Raw genomic sequence first — 16,422 nt, 5'->3', positions numbered from 1 at the left:
ATAGCTTTTGCCTTTGTGGAAATCAGTGCTGAATATTTTCTTCAGAGACAGACAGCAAAAATTGAGTTTGTTTTAGAGCAAAATCATCAGTAACAAATAAAGTAATCTTATGTTCATAATAAACTGAAATTGAGTGAAAAATGTTATAAAATACACCTTACTAGGGTTATTTGCAATACTTAAGATTAGTATCTGGTTTTATTAGTTCCTATATACATGTCTGACATTCTCCACTGGTAAGTTAGTTTTGCTTTCACCTCTCCTAATATTTCTATCCAGCTCATCTGAATCCTCAAATTCCCTGAAGATTGTCTTTAGATAAAATTAGAAGCATAACTGCTTAATAAATGGGAGCATTCCTCTGTAAACATACAATACAATGTCAGCACTTCTGTCATCTGATTTCTGAGTGGAATTTAATATATGAGCTGTGAATAGCTTATGACCTGTCCCATAATGGGGGATTCATCTAAATGTAGATGCAGCTGAGCCAGGCCCTCATTATAGTCTGAATAGATGAATGAGAACTTTTAGGTTCACTTCACTTCATGCCAAAGTAGACACATAGCTTGCATTGCAAGCTACCTTTGTGCACTTTTATCCATGCAAAAATTGGAGAAATTGCTGATTTTTCTCCATTATATTTTGTAAAGAAACTTAGGCTGATTAGCTCAGATGCCTGTGTCCGTCATAACCAAACTCTCACACTGATTAGGATTGCAATAACCAGAGACTACTTATTTTCTCCGAAACATGTCTGAACTTTTATTCAAGTTTCCCCTTGGTCATGCTGTTCTCAAGTGAAGGCAGTTGAAAAGTGGCCAGTAAAAGGCCGAAACTCTGGACTTCCCTCTAGACTTTTGGGAAGTAGTCCGGACATGCTGCCAAACTCATTTGTTCCTGTGGAACTGCATGTGGGTCAAGAGGTCCTTAGAAATCCATTTCCTATGACACAATTTATGACCCTGATGTCCCAATCAAGAGAAATGCTAATTTATTGACAACATGAGAGAGAACATCCAGTTCAGGTGCCCTTTTATGGACCACCTGCTTGACCTGGGTTTAGCCACAGAGCATAAATGATTCTCCAATGACACTGTGCAGGATTGTCAGTGAAGTCTATGAAGATAAAGCATCATCAGCAGCTAAAGCATTGTCAATTGTTCATGAAGATGCATTTTTACAAAGATAATTTTTTGCTTAAACACTGGTTTTCTCACATTCACATACTGAAGCCCCTGTCAGAATTTCTGTTTAAGGTCTAATGTGATTTGTGGGTTACCTTCTTCTTGGGCTGATAATGGTCAGCAGCTGATGTGTCCCCAAAAGTTTCGTCAGCTTGGAAAGAATTTCTGGAACTACGCAAAACTCCTCAGCCAGTCTGTACATTTGGAGGTTGCTGCTAACCATCCCTGGCATATGAGCTAAACATAGCAGCGTTCAATAATGTTCTGTTCACAAAGAAAATGGGAACACAGAGGATGATGCTGCATGTCAGCACACATGATGAGGAGGCAAAGGTCACTTTGCAAGGCATAAACTATGAGCAGCAAGGCAGGTGACAGCAGCTCTGATGACAGCATCCTCACACTCAGGACCGACATATCTGCCAAGGTGGACTTGGCAGATGGCCACACATCACAGGAAGCAGTATTTTGCATGGGAACAGACTTCAGAGTGCTGTTAAAAAGGGCTTCAAGTCTCACTCCTGAAAACTAGGCTTACTTTTCCAGTGCTCTTACGAAATTATATGTTACTAAGATGATGTTCAGGAATAACATGGTTTTGATACAAGTCTATTTTTACTTTCTTACTTCCAAATTAATACTAGCATGATTTATCCACCCCTCCCTCAAAATAATTATAGTAGCAAAGCAGTCTGTGTTAAGTAGAAAGAAACTGGAAATTTATGGAGTAACACAGGATTAACAATTAACTTTCATCATTAAAATTCCATTTCAGTTATATAACTAAACAATTAGCAAAACAATCTGAAGACTCTGAACTACAGAAAATCCTGAGGAAAAAAAATACAATAAATTCTAATAGATAGATTTAAAAATTCAGCTGGCCTATTGTATTAACTACAAACAGTGATTGCAAGGCACAGCTTGTTGAAAGACCTCAACTTTGAAGCACACTAAACAAGTCTAAAGTTGCATCCATTTCATTATGAGTTATCAGTAACTTGGCTAAACCCAGCACTTTTTAAAACCTTGCTGCATACTAACACAATTTTAAAATTTAAAAAATTTATTTGTTACAGTAGTTCTTTGACATATTATTTCTGTGCATTTTAAGGCTTGAAGCTTGTCGTTTCTCTGTCTATTAATGCTGTGGACTTCTTGAATTTAAGACTGTATAAATAGTTTTGATGATTAGCTTATTTTAATTACTTTAAAGGAAAATGAACTCCTACGAAAAGTAAAAAATAAACATTTAATTACAGAAATTTGCTATTGATTGCTACAAATTGTTTCTAGAATGCACATGTTCTTTTACTACTCTTAATTATTTTAATTAAGATTTCTGCATGTCAATTAGAATTGGTTTGGAATGGAAAATTCCACCTCCTCTGTGTCTCTCTCAAAGTAGGTAAGCACACATGCTATTAAGAGATGGTTTTTGTATATCTAGTATATGTAAATAAGGAAAAGAGCATCCGAGAGTAATTGAAAAGGGGCATAATTCTATAAAGTCAAAATTAACGTAAAGCCAACCCAGACCCCTTTTTTTCTTTTCAGTCATTAATCATCTCAGCCTGAAACAAGAAAATTGGAACACTGATGACATATGTAAATAAAATACTAAAGAAGGAATGGGATTTCTAGAATCATACATAGCATGACTAAGTAAAATAAAGGCGAAATCTATCCTAGTTTAAACCTAAGACATGAGAAATAACACATCTTAACCTGTAAAAAATACCCTGGATTGTTTGCCATTGAATAGCTCATACAGCAGCTAACACTCATTAGTTCTCATTCTTACTTTAAAAAAAAAAAGAGTTTTCTTCTTTAGGCTCTGTAAATTTTTAGTATTTCTCCAGAAGTGTGTTAAAGATGGGATGTAGAATCCCATTGCTCTGACACTTTCCCTGTCTGAAAGTTGCAGTGAACTGTAAGTTAGTGAATCTCTGCACGTCCTAAATTACTGTGGGAAATCCACAAGCCCTGGGACTGAATATGGCCTGAAACTTTATTGTGTGTCACTTGGGATCATATAATTTTTTTCCTTCTACATTTCTTCTGACTCTGAGGTAGGCTTCAATTCATGGCCTATCAGCGTTTCTGAAAGAGCTATTTGGCCCTCAGTAAGGGAGAGGATATTCCAGGTTTAATGGAGTACATAAAATCCTGCTTTGTGCCCTCTTGAGTCCTCCGTGGAAGCTGTGGCTCGGTGAGGTGGCCCGTAACTGTTCGGAGTGTACTTACTGCATTGAAGTTGGGGAAGAGATTCACTGCTGCGGCAGTGTCCAGAGGAAACGGAAGGAACGGCTTAATATCCAGCGATGGCTGCAAGGGTGGTGCAGGAGGACGCACGAGGGCTGGAAGAGCAGGGCTCTGGCATGTACCACCTGCATGTACAAAGAGACAGAAGGCATTCAGCAAGTGCTGTGTTTAGCGGGAGGGGAAAAAGCCAGCACACACACACACACACACACACAAAAAGCAATAACAAAAAGACAATAGTGGATCAAACAAATACATTTTGACTTGTCCAAAGATTACTGCGTTACTGAAAAAAAGCACAGCTGACTCAGTGACTGAGTTGGTTAATTTGCCAGCAATTGCTTCAGGTTTCAGTCTATCATGATTAGAATTACCTTATAAACCATTTCTTTCCATGGATAACCTGGAACAATAGTTCAGCATATGTCTAACTTCCCCTGAGAGGTTCAGCTTGTCTCATTCTCTTATAATTTCAGGGTTTCATCCTACCCTGTTGCTCAACCCTACAAAGGCAGATTAGTCAAAAAGAAAAAGAACAACTTGCTGTTCGGCTCAGCAAGAGTCATGTTATTTGCAGACTTCTGATTTTTTAATTAAATGCTCACTCATGGAGCCAACCGCTTCAGTTTAAACCTAAACCTCAGAAACACAACATACCTTGCTGCCTCAACAGTTGATCAATACAAACCTAAAAATAACAGTTTCAGGAGCCACTGAAATTCTGTTTATGGGAAGGTACTGATGAACACTTTCTGCTCTTTGCAAGGGGTGGAGCTGATTCAGACTCTGTGCAGCAGAAAGCTCCTCCCGGCTAACCACCAGCTCTGTGGGAACGTAATGCAAATGAAGAAATCCCTTTGCATACCAATAAGGCACTACCTGTTTGCAGTGGACCCTATTTTGCTTATTTGTTTGCCCCTGGCCACAGCCAGTTACAAGCTGGAAGGATCCAAGTTCATTCTCTGCTTTCAATGTCTCCTATATTTTGGTTGCACTCCAAAACATCAATTCCCTGTTAATTAAAGACTATTTGGATCCTAGGAAACTGTTAAAATATGCCAGTGTTCTTCTAATCTGAGAGGCAGGCAACAGACTGTAAAAACCTGCTGGTAAGAGTCCAAGAAACATTGAAAAAAGTAAGGGGAGTTTTACCCTACTCACTGAACAGAGACACAGGCAGACAGATCAACAGAGGGAAAGATCCAAAATTGGTTTCTTTTTTAAGTCTCATACACACAGATATTTCATTAGACAAATTGCATACATCTTTTAAGAGCCCAAACATAAAATAGTCAAAATGATATATGAAATCTCTCCACATTTGGCCAGCAAATTTGCTAACAAGGTTTGTCATATTATACATCTAACTGAGGGCTATCCACACAGGACTTAATTAACCAGTTGTAGAAGATCATCCAAGTTGTGTTTCTATGTATAAGATCAGCTGGAGCCAAATTTTGAAAGACTGTAATTTTGCCAACTTTCAACTCCTCTGTGAAGAGTTTCACTAAGAATCACTAGTAAATTAAAGGTAGTGGATTAGGGGTCACTGCAATCTTGTGATAGTTTTTTTGCAAAGGATAACTGCCATTTTTGGAGTAGTTTCTACATGGTACCTCAAGGTAAGTGTATAAGAAATCAGTCTTTGAATGCAGCAGCTGAAGATATAGGCAAGAGAAAAGCAGAGGGCAAGCAGCTCTGCTTTCCACAGCTCACCAGTACAGAATTATCAAGTATTTGATTGCCATTGCTTTGACAATTGCTACCTTCCCATGACATTATCACAAAAACACTGTAAAAATAAATTTTACAGGTCAGAATGATGATAAGGTAGTGTTGAACATGCCAATCATACTACCTCTGAATAGGAGACTCATAAAGGTACTTTTTTACACGCTGGAAATACTTCACTTTACTTATGTAAAACTTTCACACATCATTTAAGGAAGAAGTCACTCTCACTAAAAGAAAAAATACAGATTGCACCTGAGATTGTACAGAATCACACAGAAATTTTAAGGTGTGCATTTGCCTGGCAACAGCAAAGAATTTGAAGCTAATTAAATATTCTGTAACTCACAAATGCAAATGTAAACTGGACTGAGAAATGTCACCTGTGCTCAGGGACACAGCTCATTATCTCAGTGCTATGGAGAAGAGCTTCACAGGTTCAGATTACCTAGAGCAACAGCACTGGTATCCCAAACTCATCTAAGATACCACGCCATGAAGGATGAAATATTTCTATTTTGTGATCCTTCTTCATGGCATGACTCGGCACTCACACACCTGCTGCTGCCAGCCAGTGCAATGCAAAGCCATCTGGGGACAAGAACAAGCTTTAAATGGAAAAATCCAGCCAGCTCTGCAGGACCTTGGCTGGGATTCAGAGCCTCTGGAACAGAGTTTAAAATCTACCACAGTCCTGGCTACAGTGGCACAGAAAATTAGTATGTTCAGGAGCACAGCTGCTCTCTGTTTTTTCAATAGTGTCAGACATGTTCCTAAATGATGGAGCATGTGAGAGGCATCATGAAATTTGAGCCTTTGCTTAAAAAAAAATTCTCTAATATTTATGGCTGCAAAAATTAGCTTCTCTTTCCATTTAACAGACACAGAGTTGTAGTCTAGAATCTGCAGCAGAAAAACTGAAGCAATGGCAACCATTTCTGTGACTCAGCTTAGCTTGGACAACCTTTGAGAATGCCAGTGTTAACTATTTCACACCTAATCCAATAGCAGAGGGATGGAGAGGGGTAGAAGCCCACAGGGAAGAGTTCTTGAAGAGTGTACACAGATAAATTCCAAGTGTTACTGAATGTTGGATCACAGGGAAGAACCATAAAATTTGCTTACAATGGTTTTGGTGTTGTGTAGGATAAGCTTCTCCACAAAGACATCCATAGCACTCCCTGAGCAGGTGCAGCACTGCTGATCAATGCACAATGAGGGTGAAAGTTCAGTGACAGCCTTTTCACAAACTTTCTACTAGCAAGGGTTGGAAAACACTGACCAATAAAACTAGGATAAAATCCCACAACACTGATAGGTTTTGTTCACAGCCTGTGCTTGATGCTCTGTATTATTATTATTATTATTATTATTGTTATTGTTATTATTATTACCTGAAGTTCAGAGAGACAACCTTGTCTTTATGAGGAGCATGCTACAATTACTTAAAATTACTAGGATACTAGTGTATTTTCTAATTCCAGTCTTACAAGTTAATGATATTAGTGTCTACTGTCTTTCCAAAGAGAACATGAATGTTCAGACATTTGAGAAATTCCTGTTGATATCGATACCTTAATTTTCTTTGGAGGGAGACGAAGAATATTACAACACAGAAGCTTAATTAGCTCAGCATTTTGACCAAGTCTGAAGAAAACATTTGTTTCTTCAATTTTCAGGCAATTTAAATCACAGGCAAGATAATCTCTTGGACAGAGACACTGGCTATACACCCAAAGTGTGAGCATACAAGTTTGGAGAAAAGCTTGCCACAAACCTTTGCCTCTTCCTATATCACATTGAGACTGTTTTTGAGAACTCCCCCAATGTCAATCAAACTGTGCATTTTTGCACAGGGGTGCAGTTCTGTGTCTCCAGTTGGGACTTGACATTTTGCCCTGCCACTGGGTAATCTGCATTGCAATACAACACCATGTTCTGGGCACAGACAGCCTACGTGCTACAAAGCCATGTGCGCAACATGAGGTTCATGCTCCTGGTGACACAGCCCAGTCAAGTGGGTTCTCCTTCTGAAACCACTGGTGATACGAACTTCATCAGCACAAGACCTTTCTTGTCTGAACTAAGGGAATATGGCAGAAATAGATGAAGAGATGATTCCTGCCCATTCTGCCTCGAACTGTCCACTTCATATGGAATTGGCACACTTTATTTGTTTTGAGTAAGAATGGGAACAAATACTGGTGTTGGTCCTTTGCCCCATTTCCCCTCCACTCCATTTTGACTTTAGAGACCATGTTTCACTATGGAACTGAAAATACATTTTAAAATGAGAATCATTCAAAAAAAAAAAAAAGAAGCCATATGTCTATAAAAATGCTAAAGTTTTAATCTTAACAATTTTTTTTTTGTGAAAATTCTTTACAAAAAGCAAACACCTTCTGGAGGAAATTTTGCTTTCAATGAAATAGCACTTACTGAAAAGAAGGCTTCCCATGCAAATTTTTGTGCTCAGTTCACCTGAAATTTTCCTTGGATCAGTGTTAGGTAAAGAGTATAAACAGCTGTAAGTACTGACCCTAAAATCTGGATTAAGAGAATTGCAAAGACTGAATATGCACAAAGGAAACCAAAGAAAATAGCCCTAAACAAGCATCACAGGACAGGGTGATTTTTACATACAGGCTAATAAATAGCAAGTTTCCTTAATGTTTTTCAGGGAGGCCAAGATCCCCATTCTTCAGGTTCCCTAGCAAACAGCTCAACAATTTGGCAACCACCTGTTGCTTTATTTTGTGACTTGGCTGTAGATGAATTTATGTTACATCTTTCTCTGCACAGTCTTTCCCGATGCACACTCTCATTCCCAATCCTTTAAGTTTACACTTAACTGCAGATTTAGTTTCCAGAAAAAGAATCACAAGATGCATTATCAAATAGTCTCTCCTAAGGAAGAATCTAGCTCAGATTTTGCAGACACAAAAATGTAGATAATTTTTTGCAATGCATTTGAAATTTGGAAGAATGTAAACTGGGCAGAAACTCTAAACTAATACCCCATTAATCTAAATCTTTTGCAGTTCTTCCATCACTAACTATTGCCACCATAAACACTGAGTGAAAAAGCAAATCTCTGCAGAATTCCATTTTCATTCCTTCATTACACTGCAATTTTTTCCTTCTGACCATGTGCACAGCCATTTTGAACACAGCAAAGACACTAAACTAATGTACCATTTCCCTTCCTTCCTGGGGTCTGAGTTGGTTTTCAGGATCATAATGTGGTTTCTCCAAGATATGGATATTTCCATGTTTTACACCCCATCTCACACATCTCTTAATATTTCCATAATAACTTATTTGAGGTCAAAAAAAATACACACATTCTATCTTGGCAAAAGCTTAGAGAACCTTTTGGATGGTATGACTCAGTGGAGAAGCTGGGAAAGTACCACACATTTCCAACTGAAAAGTTGACTTCTAGGTAGCTTTAAAAGATAACTTCAAAAGATAGCATTAATATTTTTTTATATAGGATCCTAATATCTAACAGTTCACATGCAACAAGCATTACATATCCTAGAGACCCCAAGCCAAATTTTCCTAGAAAATTTTCAAGAATGCTGACTCAGGCTATTTTGAAGTATTAAAGGGAAGGGATATGTGGGGAGCTCCTGGTCTAGCTTATAAATATTAAAAAGCTTACATTTGGATAACTCAATATTAGCTAGAACTTTAAAATTGTTATGAATTAAGTTTGCTAGTGGGCCAAAGAGAAGGTATATTTGGAGGGATTTCTTCAGAAAGACAATAAAGACACAAGCATTTAAGAATAGCAAGCTATCCATGATGAATAATGCTTTTTCATGATACAAAATACCAGATATCACATTTATATATTCAGGGAATCTGATAAAATAGGAAATTTTAAGACATCAAAAACCAAAAGAATAAACTTCTCTGGGATATAACAGAGAAAATATGACATGAATTGTAGATGTAGCTTTTGGGAATTAGTTTTAAGTAATTTGTCATGGCTCATAGTCACTAGGGTACTCCCTTTTATCACTGTGTGGTAATCTTCATTTTTACAACAGATACTTTTCTCAAAAACTGCTGAATTGTCTCTTTAAAGGTAAATTCAGTTCCATAATAAGTGATAATTCATAATTCAGTGATCTAACCTGGCACGGAAAACTGAGCCCCACTTATCACCAAATTATTTATTTGTAGTTATTGTAATACAGTGACTAAAATATGAACTCAGCATAAAGAAAATTAGCTAACATGTAACCTGTATCTCTTAGGTGCATAAACAGATAAACTTGTGATTTTGAACATTTCATTTTTATAGGTTACATATTATTACATATGAACTGAAAGGAGATTAGGTGTAAATAAATGAAGTGATGCCTCCGGAGAATTTATTGCTCAGAAAATCTATTTATAATGTTTGAACTCAGCTTCTTGAAAGGGGTTTTTTATTGTTTTGAGTAGTTTATTTCTTTTTTAAAATTTATTTCTTTTGGAAGGGGAAATGAGAATCTTAAAGTGCTTTTGACTTCTGTATTGTTCACAGACTTTTTGGAGAGTGCTTTCATTATTTAATAATCTCAAAAAAATTTTAAAAAATACAATATCTGCATTTAAACACAATACTTTAACATCTAATCACTCTTAGATCCAGAAAAGAAAGAAAAAAACCCAACTGTATTAAATATTTTAAGCCCACTGAAAAAGAAAAGCCTTCAAAAAGGGCCTCCAACCACACCAGCCTCGATCCTGCTGGCTGTCCTGAGGATGAAGTACACTGTGTGGCCATACAAGCTTTCCTTTCACAGGTTTTGCTGATAGCAATGCTAGCAGTGGCTAGTCACTTTGAAGAGGATGAATGCAACACTGTCTCAGCTGTGGAGATCTGTGAGTAATTGATTTTTCAGTTCAGTGGCCAAACCAAAACACAGAAACAATTAGGGGGGAAAAACCCCACCGTCATGTCAGCTGAAACTCTTCTTTCACCCAAAATAGTACCTTATAGTTCCTACTTAGATACTTAACTGCTTTTATTATTTAAATATTAGCAAATTTCAAACATCCAGATCCAAAATGACAAAATGACAATTCAAAATGACTCATTACAAAAATATTTTCTTCCTTTTTTTTTTTTTTTTTTTCCCAGATTGGCACCAGTCAGTACCCACTGTTTATTTATAGACAGAATTTTTCAGCACATACACTATTCACCTGGAAAGTTTGAATCAACTCTGGTCATTTACTGCTATTCAAAGCATTATTTTTCTAGAGAAAATATTTCTTCTCTGGTTCCTGCGAAGTGAACTGGTTTAGAAAAATAATTCTTTTTATTGTTATTATTGGTTTTAGAAGCCTGCAGCTATGCATCAAATAATGTCTTTTAAAGTCTTTTCTTTCACACCTACTAACATTTTGAAAAACATAAGATTGTATATCCCAATAATTTTGATTGAAAAATGTACTCCTCTAGCTGTACAGAGAAGTACATTTCTTCATTAGTAGAAACCTGTGAAACTACTATTACGATGCTCGACTGGGAAAATGCAGAGACAAATTTGCATGAGTACTCTGATATCCATTAACTCCTGTCATTATTTCCTTTACTTTGCTAAACAAGCTCAGCTTTCTGCTCCCATTTTGTTACCTTCTTCCCTCCTGGTCCTTTACCATCATTCATCTGCATTGCAGGCAGGTGGGCCCACCTTACAGACAGTGAAGTCCAGTCTGACTGAATGGGATTGAAGTGCTCAGCATTGTGCAGATCTTACCCACCTCAGGCCACAAGGCTAATTAATGTCAGAGCCCCCAGTAACCCCACAGAGTACCACCTCTTCTGCCCCAGATCTAGAATATGCTATGGACCACAAGAAACACTCTACTGAACAAAATACTGGTGTGTTTTGTTTTGGTTTTTTTACATAACAGCTACTGAAAAACCATGATCTGAACTTCAGTACTTAACACTGTCAAGCAAGGAATTTGCCTCACTATGGGCCACATCCTATATGGATTTTAAATTGCACAAGGGCAGAGACTTAGCTTTTTATTTTAGCAACATGACCTACCTAATTGAGCTCTTCAGAATCCTTTGGGCTTTTATTGCAGTTGGTCAGACAAATTTGGACTTTTTTTTTTTCCCTATTGAAAACTGTTGGATCACTGAAAGTTAAATGATCCAAAATGTATGCTCCACTTTCTGTAAAGTTCTGTCTGTTTCTAGTATAAGGAAACAACTAGAAATTCTCCAGTTTGGTCAGCATGCTTATTACCAGCTGTCCATACCAAGTACCAACCATGCCAAATGCCAGAGAATCAGAAAGCCCAAGACTGGAAGTTATGGCTTTGGAGAAGACAAACTAGAATGCCCATGAACCTCAGCTCTCCTCTTCTTGAGAATGAAAGAGCTTTTAATTTCCATTTACCTTAAAAAAAAATCAAATATAAAATACCCAGTAGCCTTACTTTTTTCTCCATGCAATTCCAGTATTAATTCTCTGAGCACTTCTACCTGGCAGGAAATTATCCCCATTTTTCAGCTAGGAACCTAGGACAGACAGCAAAAGTCTTCTTCTCAAAGCTCACGCAGGAATCTGCGGCAGACCAAGGACCTGAGCTCTAGGTCCTCAAATTCAGTGCTCTGAGCACAGTAATATCCTTTCCTGGTTGTAGGCTAATAGCAAACTGAACATGCTTTCACTTAGCCTTAAATGATCTCACACAAAATGTCAAAACTTGTTCTTCCTTCGGTGCCATAAATGCTAGAGGGAAGATGAGTTCACCAATGAGTCTACACCTGCACTAATGATTCTATTTTCTTTCAGCAAACTATGTATCCCCAGCTCTATCTTACAGTTATTTCCCATACTGCTCATGTTTTATACTACTTTCTACTTTCTTTGGTAAGAAAGAGAATCCAAGGAAATGAAAAGCCTGCCTTGCACAGAGTGAGCTAGAAATGTACAGAAACATTCCTACCACCACGCAGTAATGCCAGGCCAGAAAAGAAGAGATGGCTGAGAAGGGATCTCATCAACATAACTAAGTGTTGGAAGGGAGGGTGTCAAGAGGACGAAGTTGGGTTCTACTTGGCGGTGCCAAGCAATAGGACAAGAGGCAATGGCAGAAACTGATGCACAGGAAATTCCACCTGAACATGAGGCAGAACTTCTTTACTGTGTGGGTGACCAAGCACGGGAACAGATTTTCTGGAGATGTCGTGGAGTCTCCCTCACTGGAGATACTCAAGAACCATCTGGACACAATCCTGTGCCATGTGCTCTAGGATGACTCCACTTGAGCAGGGAGGTTGGACCAGATGACCCACTGTGGTCCCTTCCAACCTGACCCATTCTATGATTCTCTATGAAAAACAGCTTTCCCTTTTCTTTTCATGATGGTAAGGTCTTCATCTTGGCTAGTTATTCCCACACAGAGCAGCCCCCCAGCGTGATTTCCAGCCTGCAGCAAAAAGGTTTACATTCAGATTCAAGCTAAGGTGGGAAGCATGGGTGTTTTCAGAGGAGCACTACAACCTGATGAAGTTAGAGGAAGGGCACAGTGTTACAAATGTGCACTTCCCCAAAACTGCATGTACAGTGTTTCTGGACACCTTTCAGCCTATAAACATATTTTCTGACAGTGTTAAACTGACTGCACCATTATTTACGGACACATCATGGATATCTCCTAACCAGTGGGTCAGTATGTGGTTTGTAGCCTCTACTGGAGAGATACCAGATCTTATCAGATCAGGTCCAGCAGAAATGTAGTTACAAACTAACTGGATCTAAGCATTGAAAGACAAGGAAGAAGCTGCTGAAGTTCATTAAGGTGTATCACAAAGCGTGCTTCGCTGAGGTCATAGTCTCCCAGTAGATCCTAAACACAAAGTCTCAAAAAACCCCCACCATACATAAATAAGCTAAGCAAAAATACAAGCGTCAGCCAAGCATTATAAAAATCACATTAATTTTAAAGCTTTACACTTTTTGACATTTAAAAAAGTCTTTGACCTGGCATAATCTGCAGTTGAATTTTTTCTGATGGTTTTATAAAGGTCATGTTTATGGTATAATGAGCACAAATTTCCAAGGGTTATTAATCAGAAGAACACTGTATTGCAAACAGATTTTCAAAGAATTTTTCATTTTTATGATTAATATATTATCAGCTTTAAAAGAGCCATTTTTCAAAAGCATGCTTGGGGAAGAAATAAGGATTAACTTCTGATGTCTTTAAAGGAAACAAGCGTATGACTGAGACAAATTTGTAACTAATATCATGAAATGGACATGCTCCACTAGTAAACCATATGAAGATAGTTCTGTGTAGCAATGCATCTTCTATTTAGCACTAATAATTCCATTTAGCATTAATAATTCACTGGAAAATGTCTTTACACATTTGTAACTGCATAGTGCAAAGTAAGTGGAACTTAATGCCAAGTCATTGCATGTTTGCAGGATATCGCTTCACTCTTCTGCTAGCTGTCAAACCTCTGTTGCTTTACTGAACAACAGGTAGATCGACTTCAGAGAGTGATGACGTTAAGAGAAGGATGGCAAAATCCAAGCCAAAAGAGCAAACTCAAAGCTAGCTCCACAGAGAGAGTGAAAGGGAAGGAAGGAGAGAGGTGCATTGAGAAAAAAGTGACAGAAAATCTACAGTTTTGCAGCTGCACTTGGCTGTTGGTCTTAAAGGCAGCACACAACAACGGACATGAAAATACCTCTGTCAACCCATGCCAGTGTTGCAGAGCTTGGACCATGATTCCCTCCTGAATTAACCTCGCAGAGTTGCATACATAGGCCTGCCTATGTGTATGTGACAACAACGCATACTTATTGAAATAAACCCACATTTTTCATTTTTCTGTTCCATGCATAACGGCATAAATGCTTTCATAATACATCAGAAACTACCACAGTCCCAAAATTTTTGATTCACAACCCCCCTTCCCCCCCAACACATATATGTTTAAAACTATTAGGTTTATGTTTTTTAATAGGTAAGCAAAAGTATAAGTAGAAAAAGTAGAGTGGAACCAAAAGCACAGGATTTACTAATGCATAGTGAGCACTGCCACAGTAGATAGAAGTGAGTTTTACAGGACAGGCTCCTAGACATAAGGAACTTTTCAGTTTATGGTGGCTTGAAAGATACTTGTTAAGATAAATTATAGATCATATCATCATTTTTCCTGTATGTATGTATTCCTAAATTAAAACCACTTTAAGTTATTTGGCTCAGGAACTTTTTCCAACAATGAAATATCTTAACTCCCACTCTGAATGAAATATCTGAAGTTCTCACAGGAAATTAAACCAAAACAGCAACCACAAATATCTTTCTTTCTCAGGTTGTAAAACCAGAAAAAACCCTGATAGATCACATGGCCTAACTGTCTCTAAACCCCAACCCATTACTTTTCATAAAACTTCTACTATACTTTAATGAAACAAAACAAGTTCAGTCCTCAGGAGATACAGCTGTTTGTGCAAAAAGCAAGAGCCTGAGGCTCTATGAACAAGAGTTTCTGAAAAAAGAAGTTGATGCAAAACTGAAGTTATCCTAGCAGGCAACCCATGATTTGTATTGAGAAGCAAAGGAAAAATAGACAGTGCTTGGCAGTTTGCTGTCCCCACGGAGACAAGGGGAAGAGAGGGCTAAAATATTTAGTTAACTATTAAGTTTGAACTTTACTAGAACAGAATTTTATGCCATCTCAAATCACACGTGCGCTGTGTCAGCCATGACTATACTTGGATTTTCATCAGCAGGCAATTAAAAAAAAAAAAAGAATGTCAATTGTTGCACCAGGGAGAGAAAAATATCCCTGTCTTCTAAGTACCTGAGTACTTGAAGATTAGATTAGATTAGAGTCACTCCCTTCAGCATTAAGCAACAGAGATCGGCTTATATCTTAATGGAGCTGTGCCATCAGATGTTGCTTTCTTGCCTCACTGCCAAAAAGTTCAGGTTCAAGTTAAACACTCAGACAAGACAAAAGTGTGACCACTAACAACATAGCAGCCTTCCAGCACGAAGAGATGAGGAATTCACCATGAATTTGCAGATCGTTCCTGACCTGCTAGGAACCTTTCTGCTGTCCTGATAAACTGGTCAGCCATTCTTCATCCATCTGAAAAAAGCTAGGGATGCAAATGATAAGCAGTTCTGCACTGCAGGACAGAGCTTTGAGTTCAGCAAGGGAACCATGAAAGGAGAGTTGGTGCTAATAGAGCACAAAACCCTGAAGATGATGCTAAGGGCAAGGAGTTCACATCAGATTTGGAAGAGGGAAATGTGGAGGGAAAAGAAGGGAAAGTAAGAAGGCAGCAGGCAAAATAAGAATAGAAATAAAAGAATGGGATGTTGGAAATCAATGGGAGAAATCTGAACCTTGTCCAGAATCAATTAAACTGTTGTCTTTGGCAAATTCTATATCCAGTCACAGATTTAGTTTTAATAAAGTTGATATAGGACATGTTATAGCATACTTAAATAGTAATAATTTTATAACTCTCTTGTATATTCAAATTACATCTTTGCCAAACATTTAGTGCAATCACATGCTGCTCTTGTGCAATTCAAATGATTTTACTTTTTTTTTCTTTTCCCTTTTTAAACAGAGATAAACACATCATATGATATGCTGGAACACAGTTTCTAGGTGTTAATTCACAGTATATCCTGGTGAGTAAATGTTTTTATTTCCATCAAAAAATTGCGGAATTGTGCTTCTATATGCAAAGCTACAATGAGAAACATAGTTATTCCACTCACCACTAAGTCTCTATAGTCAAGAAATGTAAACAAAATAAAACCACACCGTGATGCAATGTAACGGATAAAGGTATATAAAACATTTCATCAGTACTAGTGAAGTAAACATTGTTTTTTCTCTCTAGAACAAAGATCACATGAATGTATTGTATACAGTGTTCTGTAACAGCATTGCCCAACACACTAATGCTGCAGAGTTGCACAGAACTCGCTAAAAATCAAAGCAGGGAAAACTGTCACAGATGCCAATGAAAGATGGTCCTGCAAATGTTCTATGGCACAATGAGCTCCGCTCGGTGTCTATGGCAGCAGACTCAAGTGTCAGAGCTCAGACCCCCCAATATCTGGTTCTTTGTGAGACTCCATAAAAAATAATATTTGATTAATATTTCAAGTGGATTTAAAGAAAAAAAAAAAGAAAAAATATAAAAGAAAGTACAAATTCCAAAGGACTGACTCC

The 16,422-nt window shown here is 37.8% G+C and overlaps 1 protein-coding gene across 4 annotated transcripts in view; it reads right to left on the bottom strand.

Moving 5' to 3' along the window:
- Positions 1–16,422, bottom strand: part of ZNF385D (zinc finger protein 385D) — a 423,741-nt gene that overhangs the window by 133,172 nt on the left and 274,147 nt on the right. For all 4 annotated transcript variants that reach the window (XM_042042823.1, XM_042042822.1, XM_042042821.1 and 1 more), the window contains one exon: positions 3,435–3,577. In XM_042042823.1, the coding sequence (XP_041898757.1) occupies positions 3,435–3,577 (143 nt within the window). The remainder of the gene's footprint in view (positions 1–3,434; positions 3,578–16,422) is intronic.

The sequence above is a fragment of the Corvus kubaryi genome, unplaced genomic scaffold (assembly GCF_017639235.1).
Source record: "Corvus kubaryi isolate FWS band 111438036 unplaced genomic scaffold, C.kubaryi_AGA036_p1.0 37398, whole genome shotgun sequence".
Lineage (NCBI taxonomy): Eukaryota > Metazoa > Chordata > Aves > Passeriformes > Corvidae > Corvus > Corvus kubaryi.
Note: the sequence above shows the minus strand (reverse complement) of the source record. Positions and strands in the feature narration are given on the sequence as shown.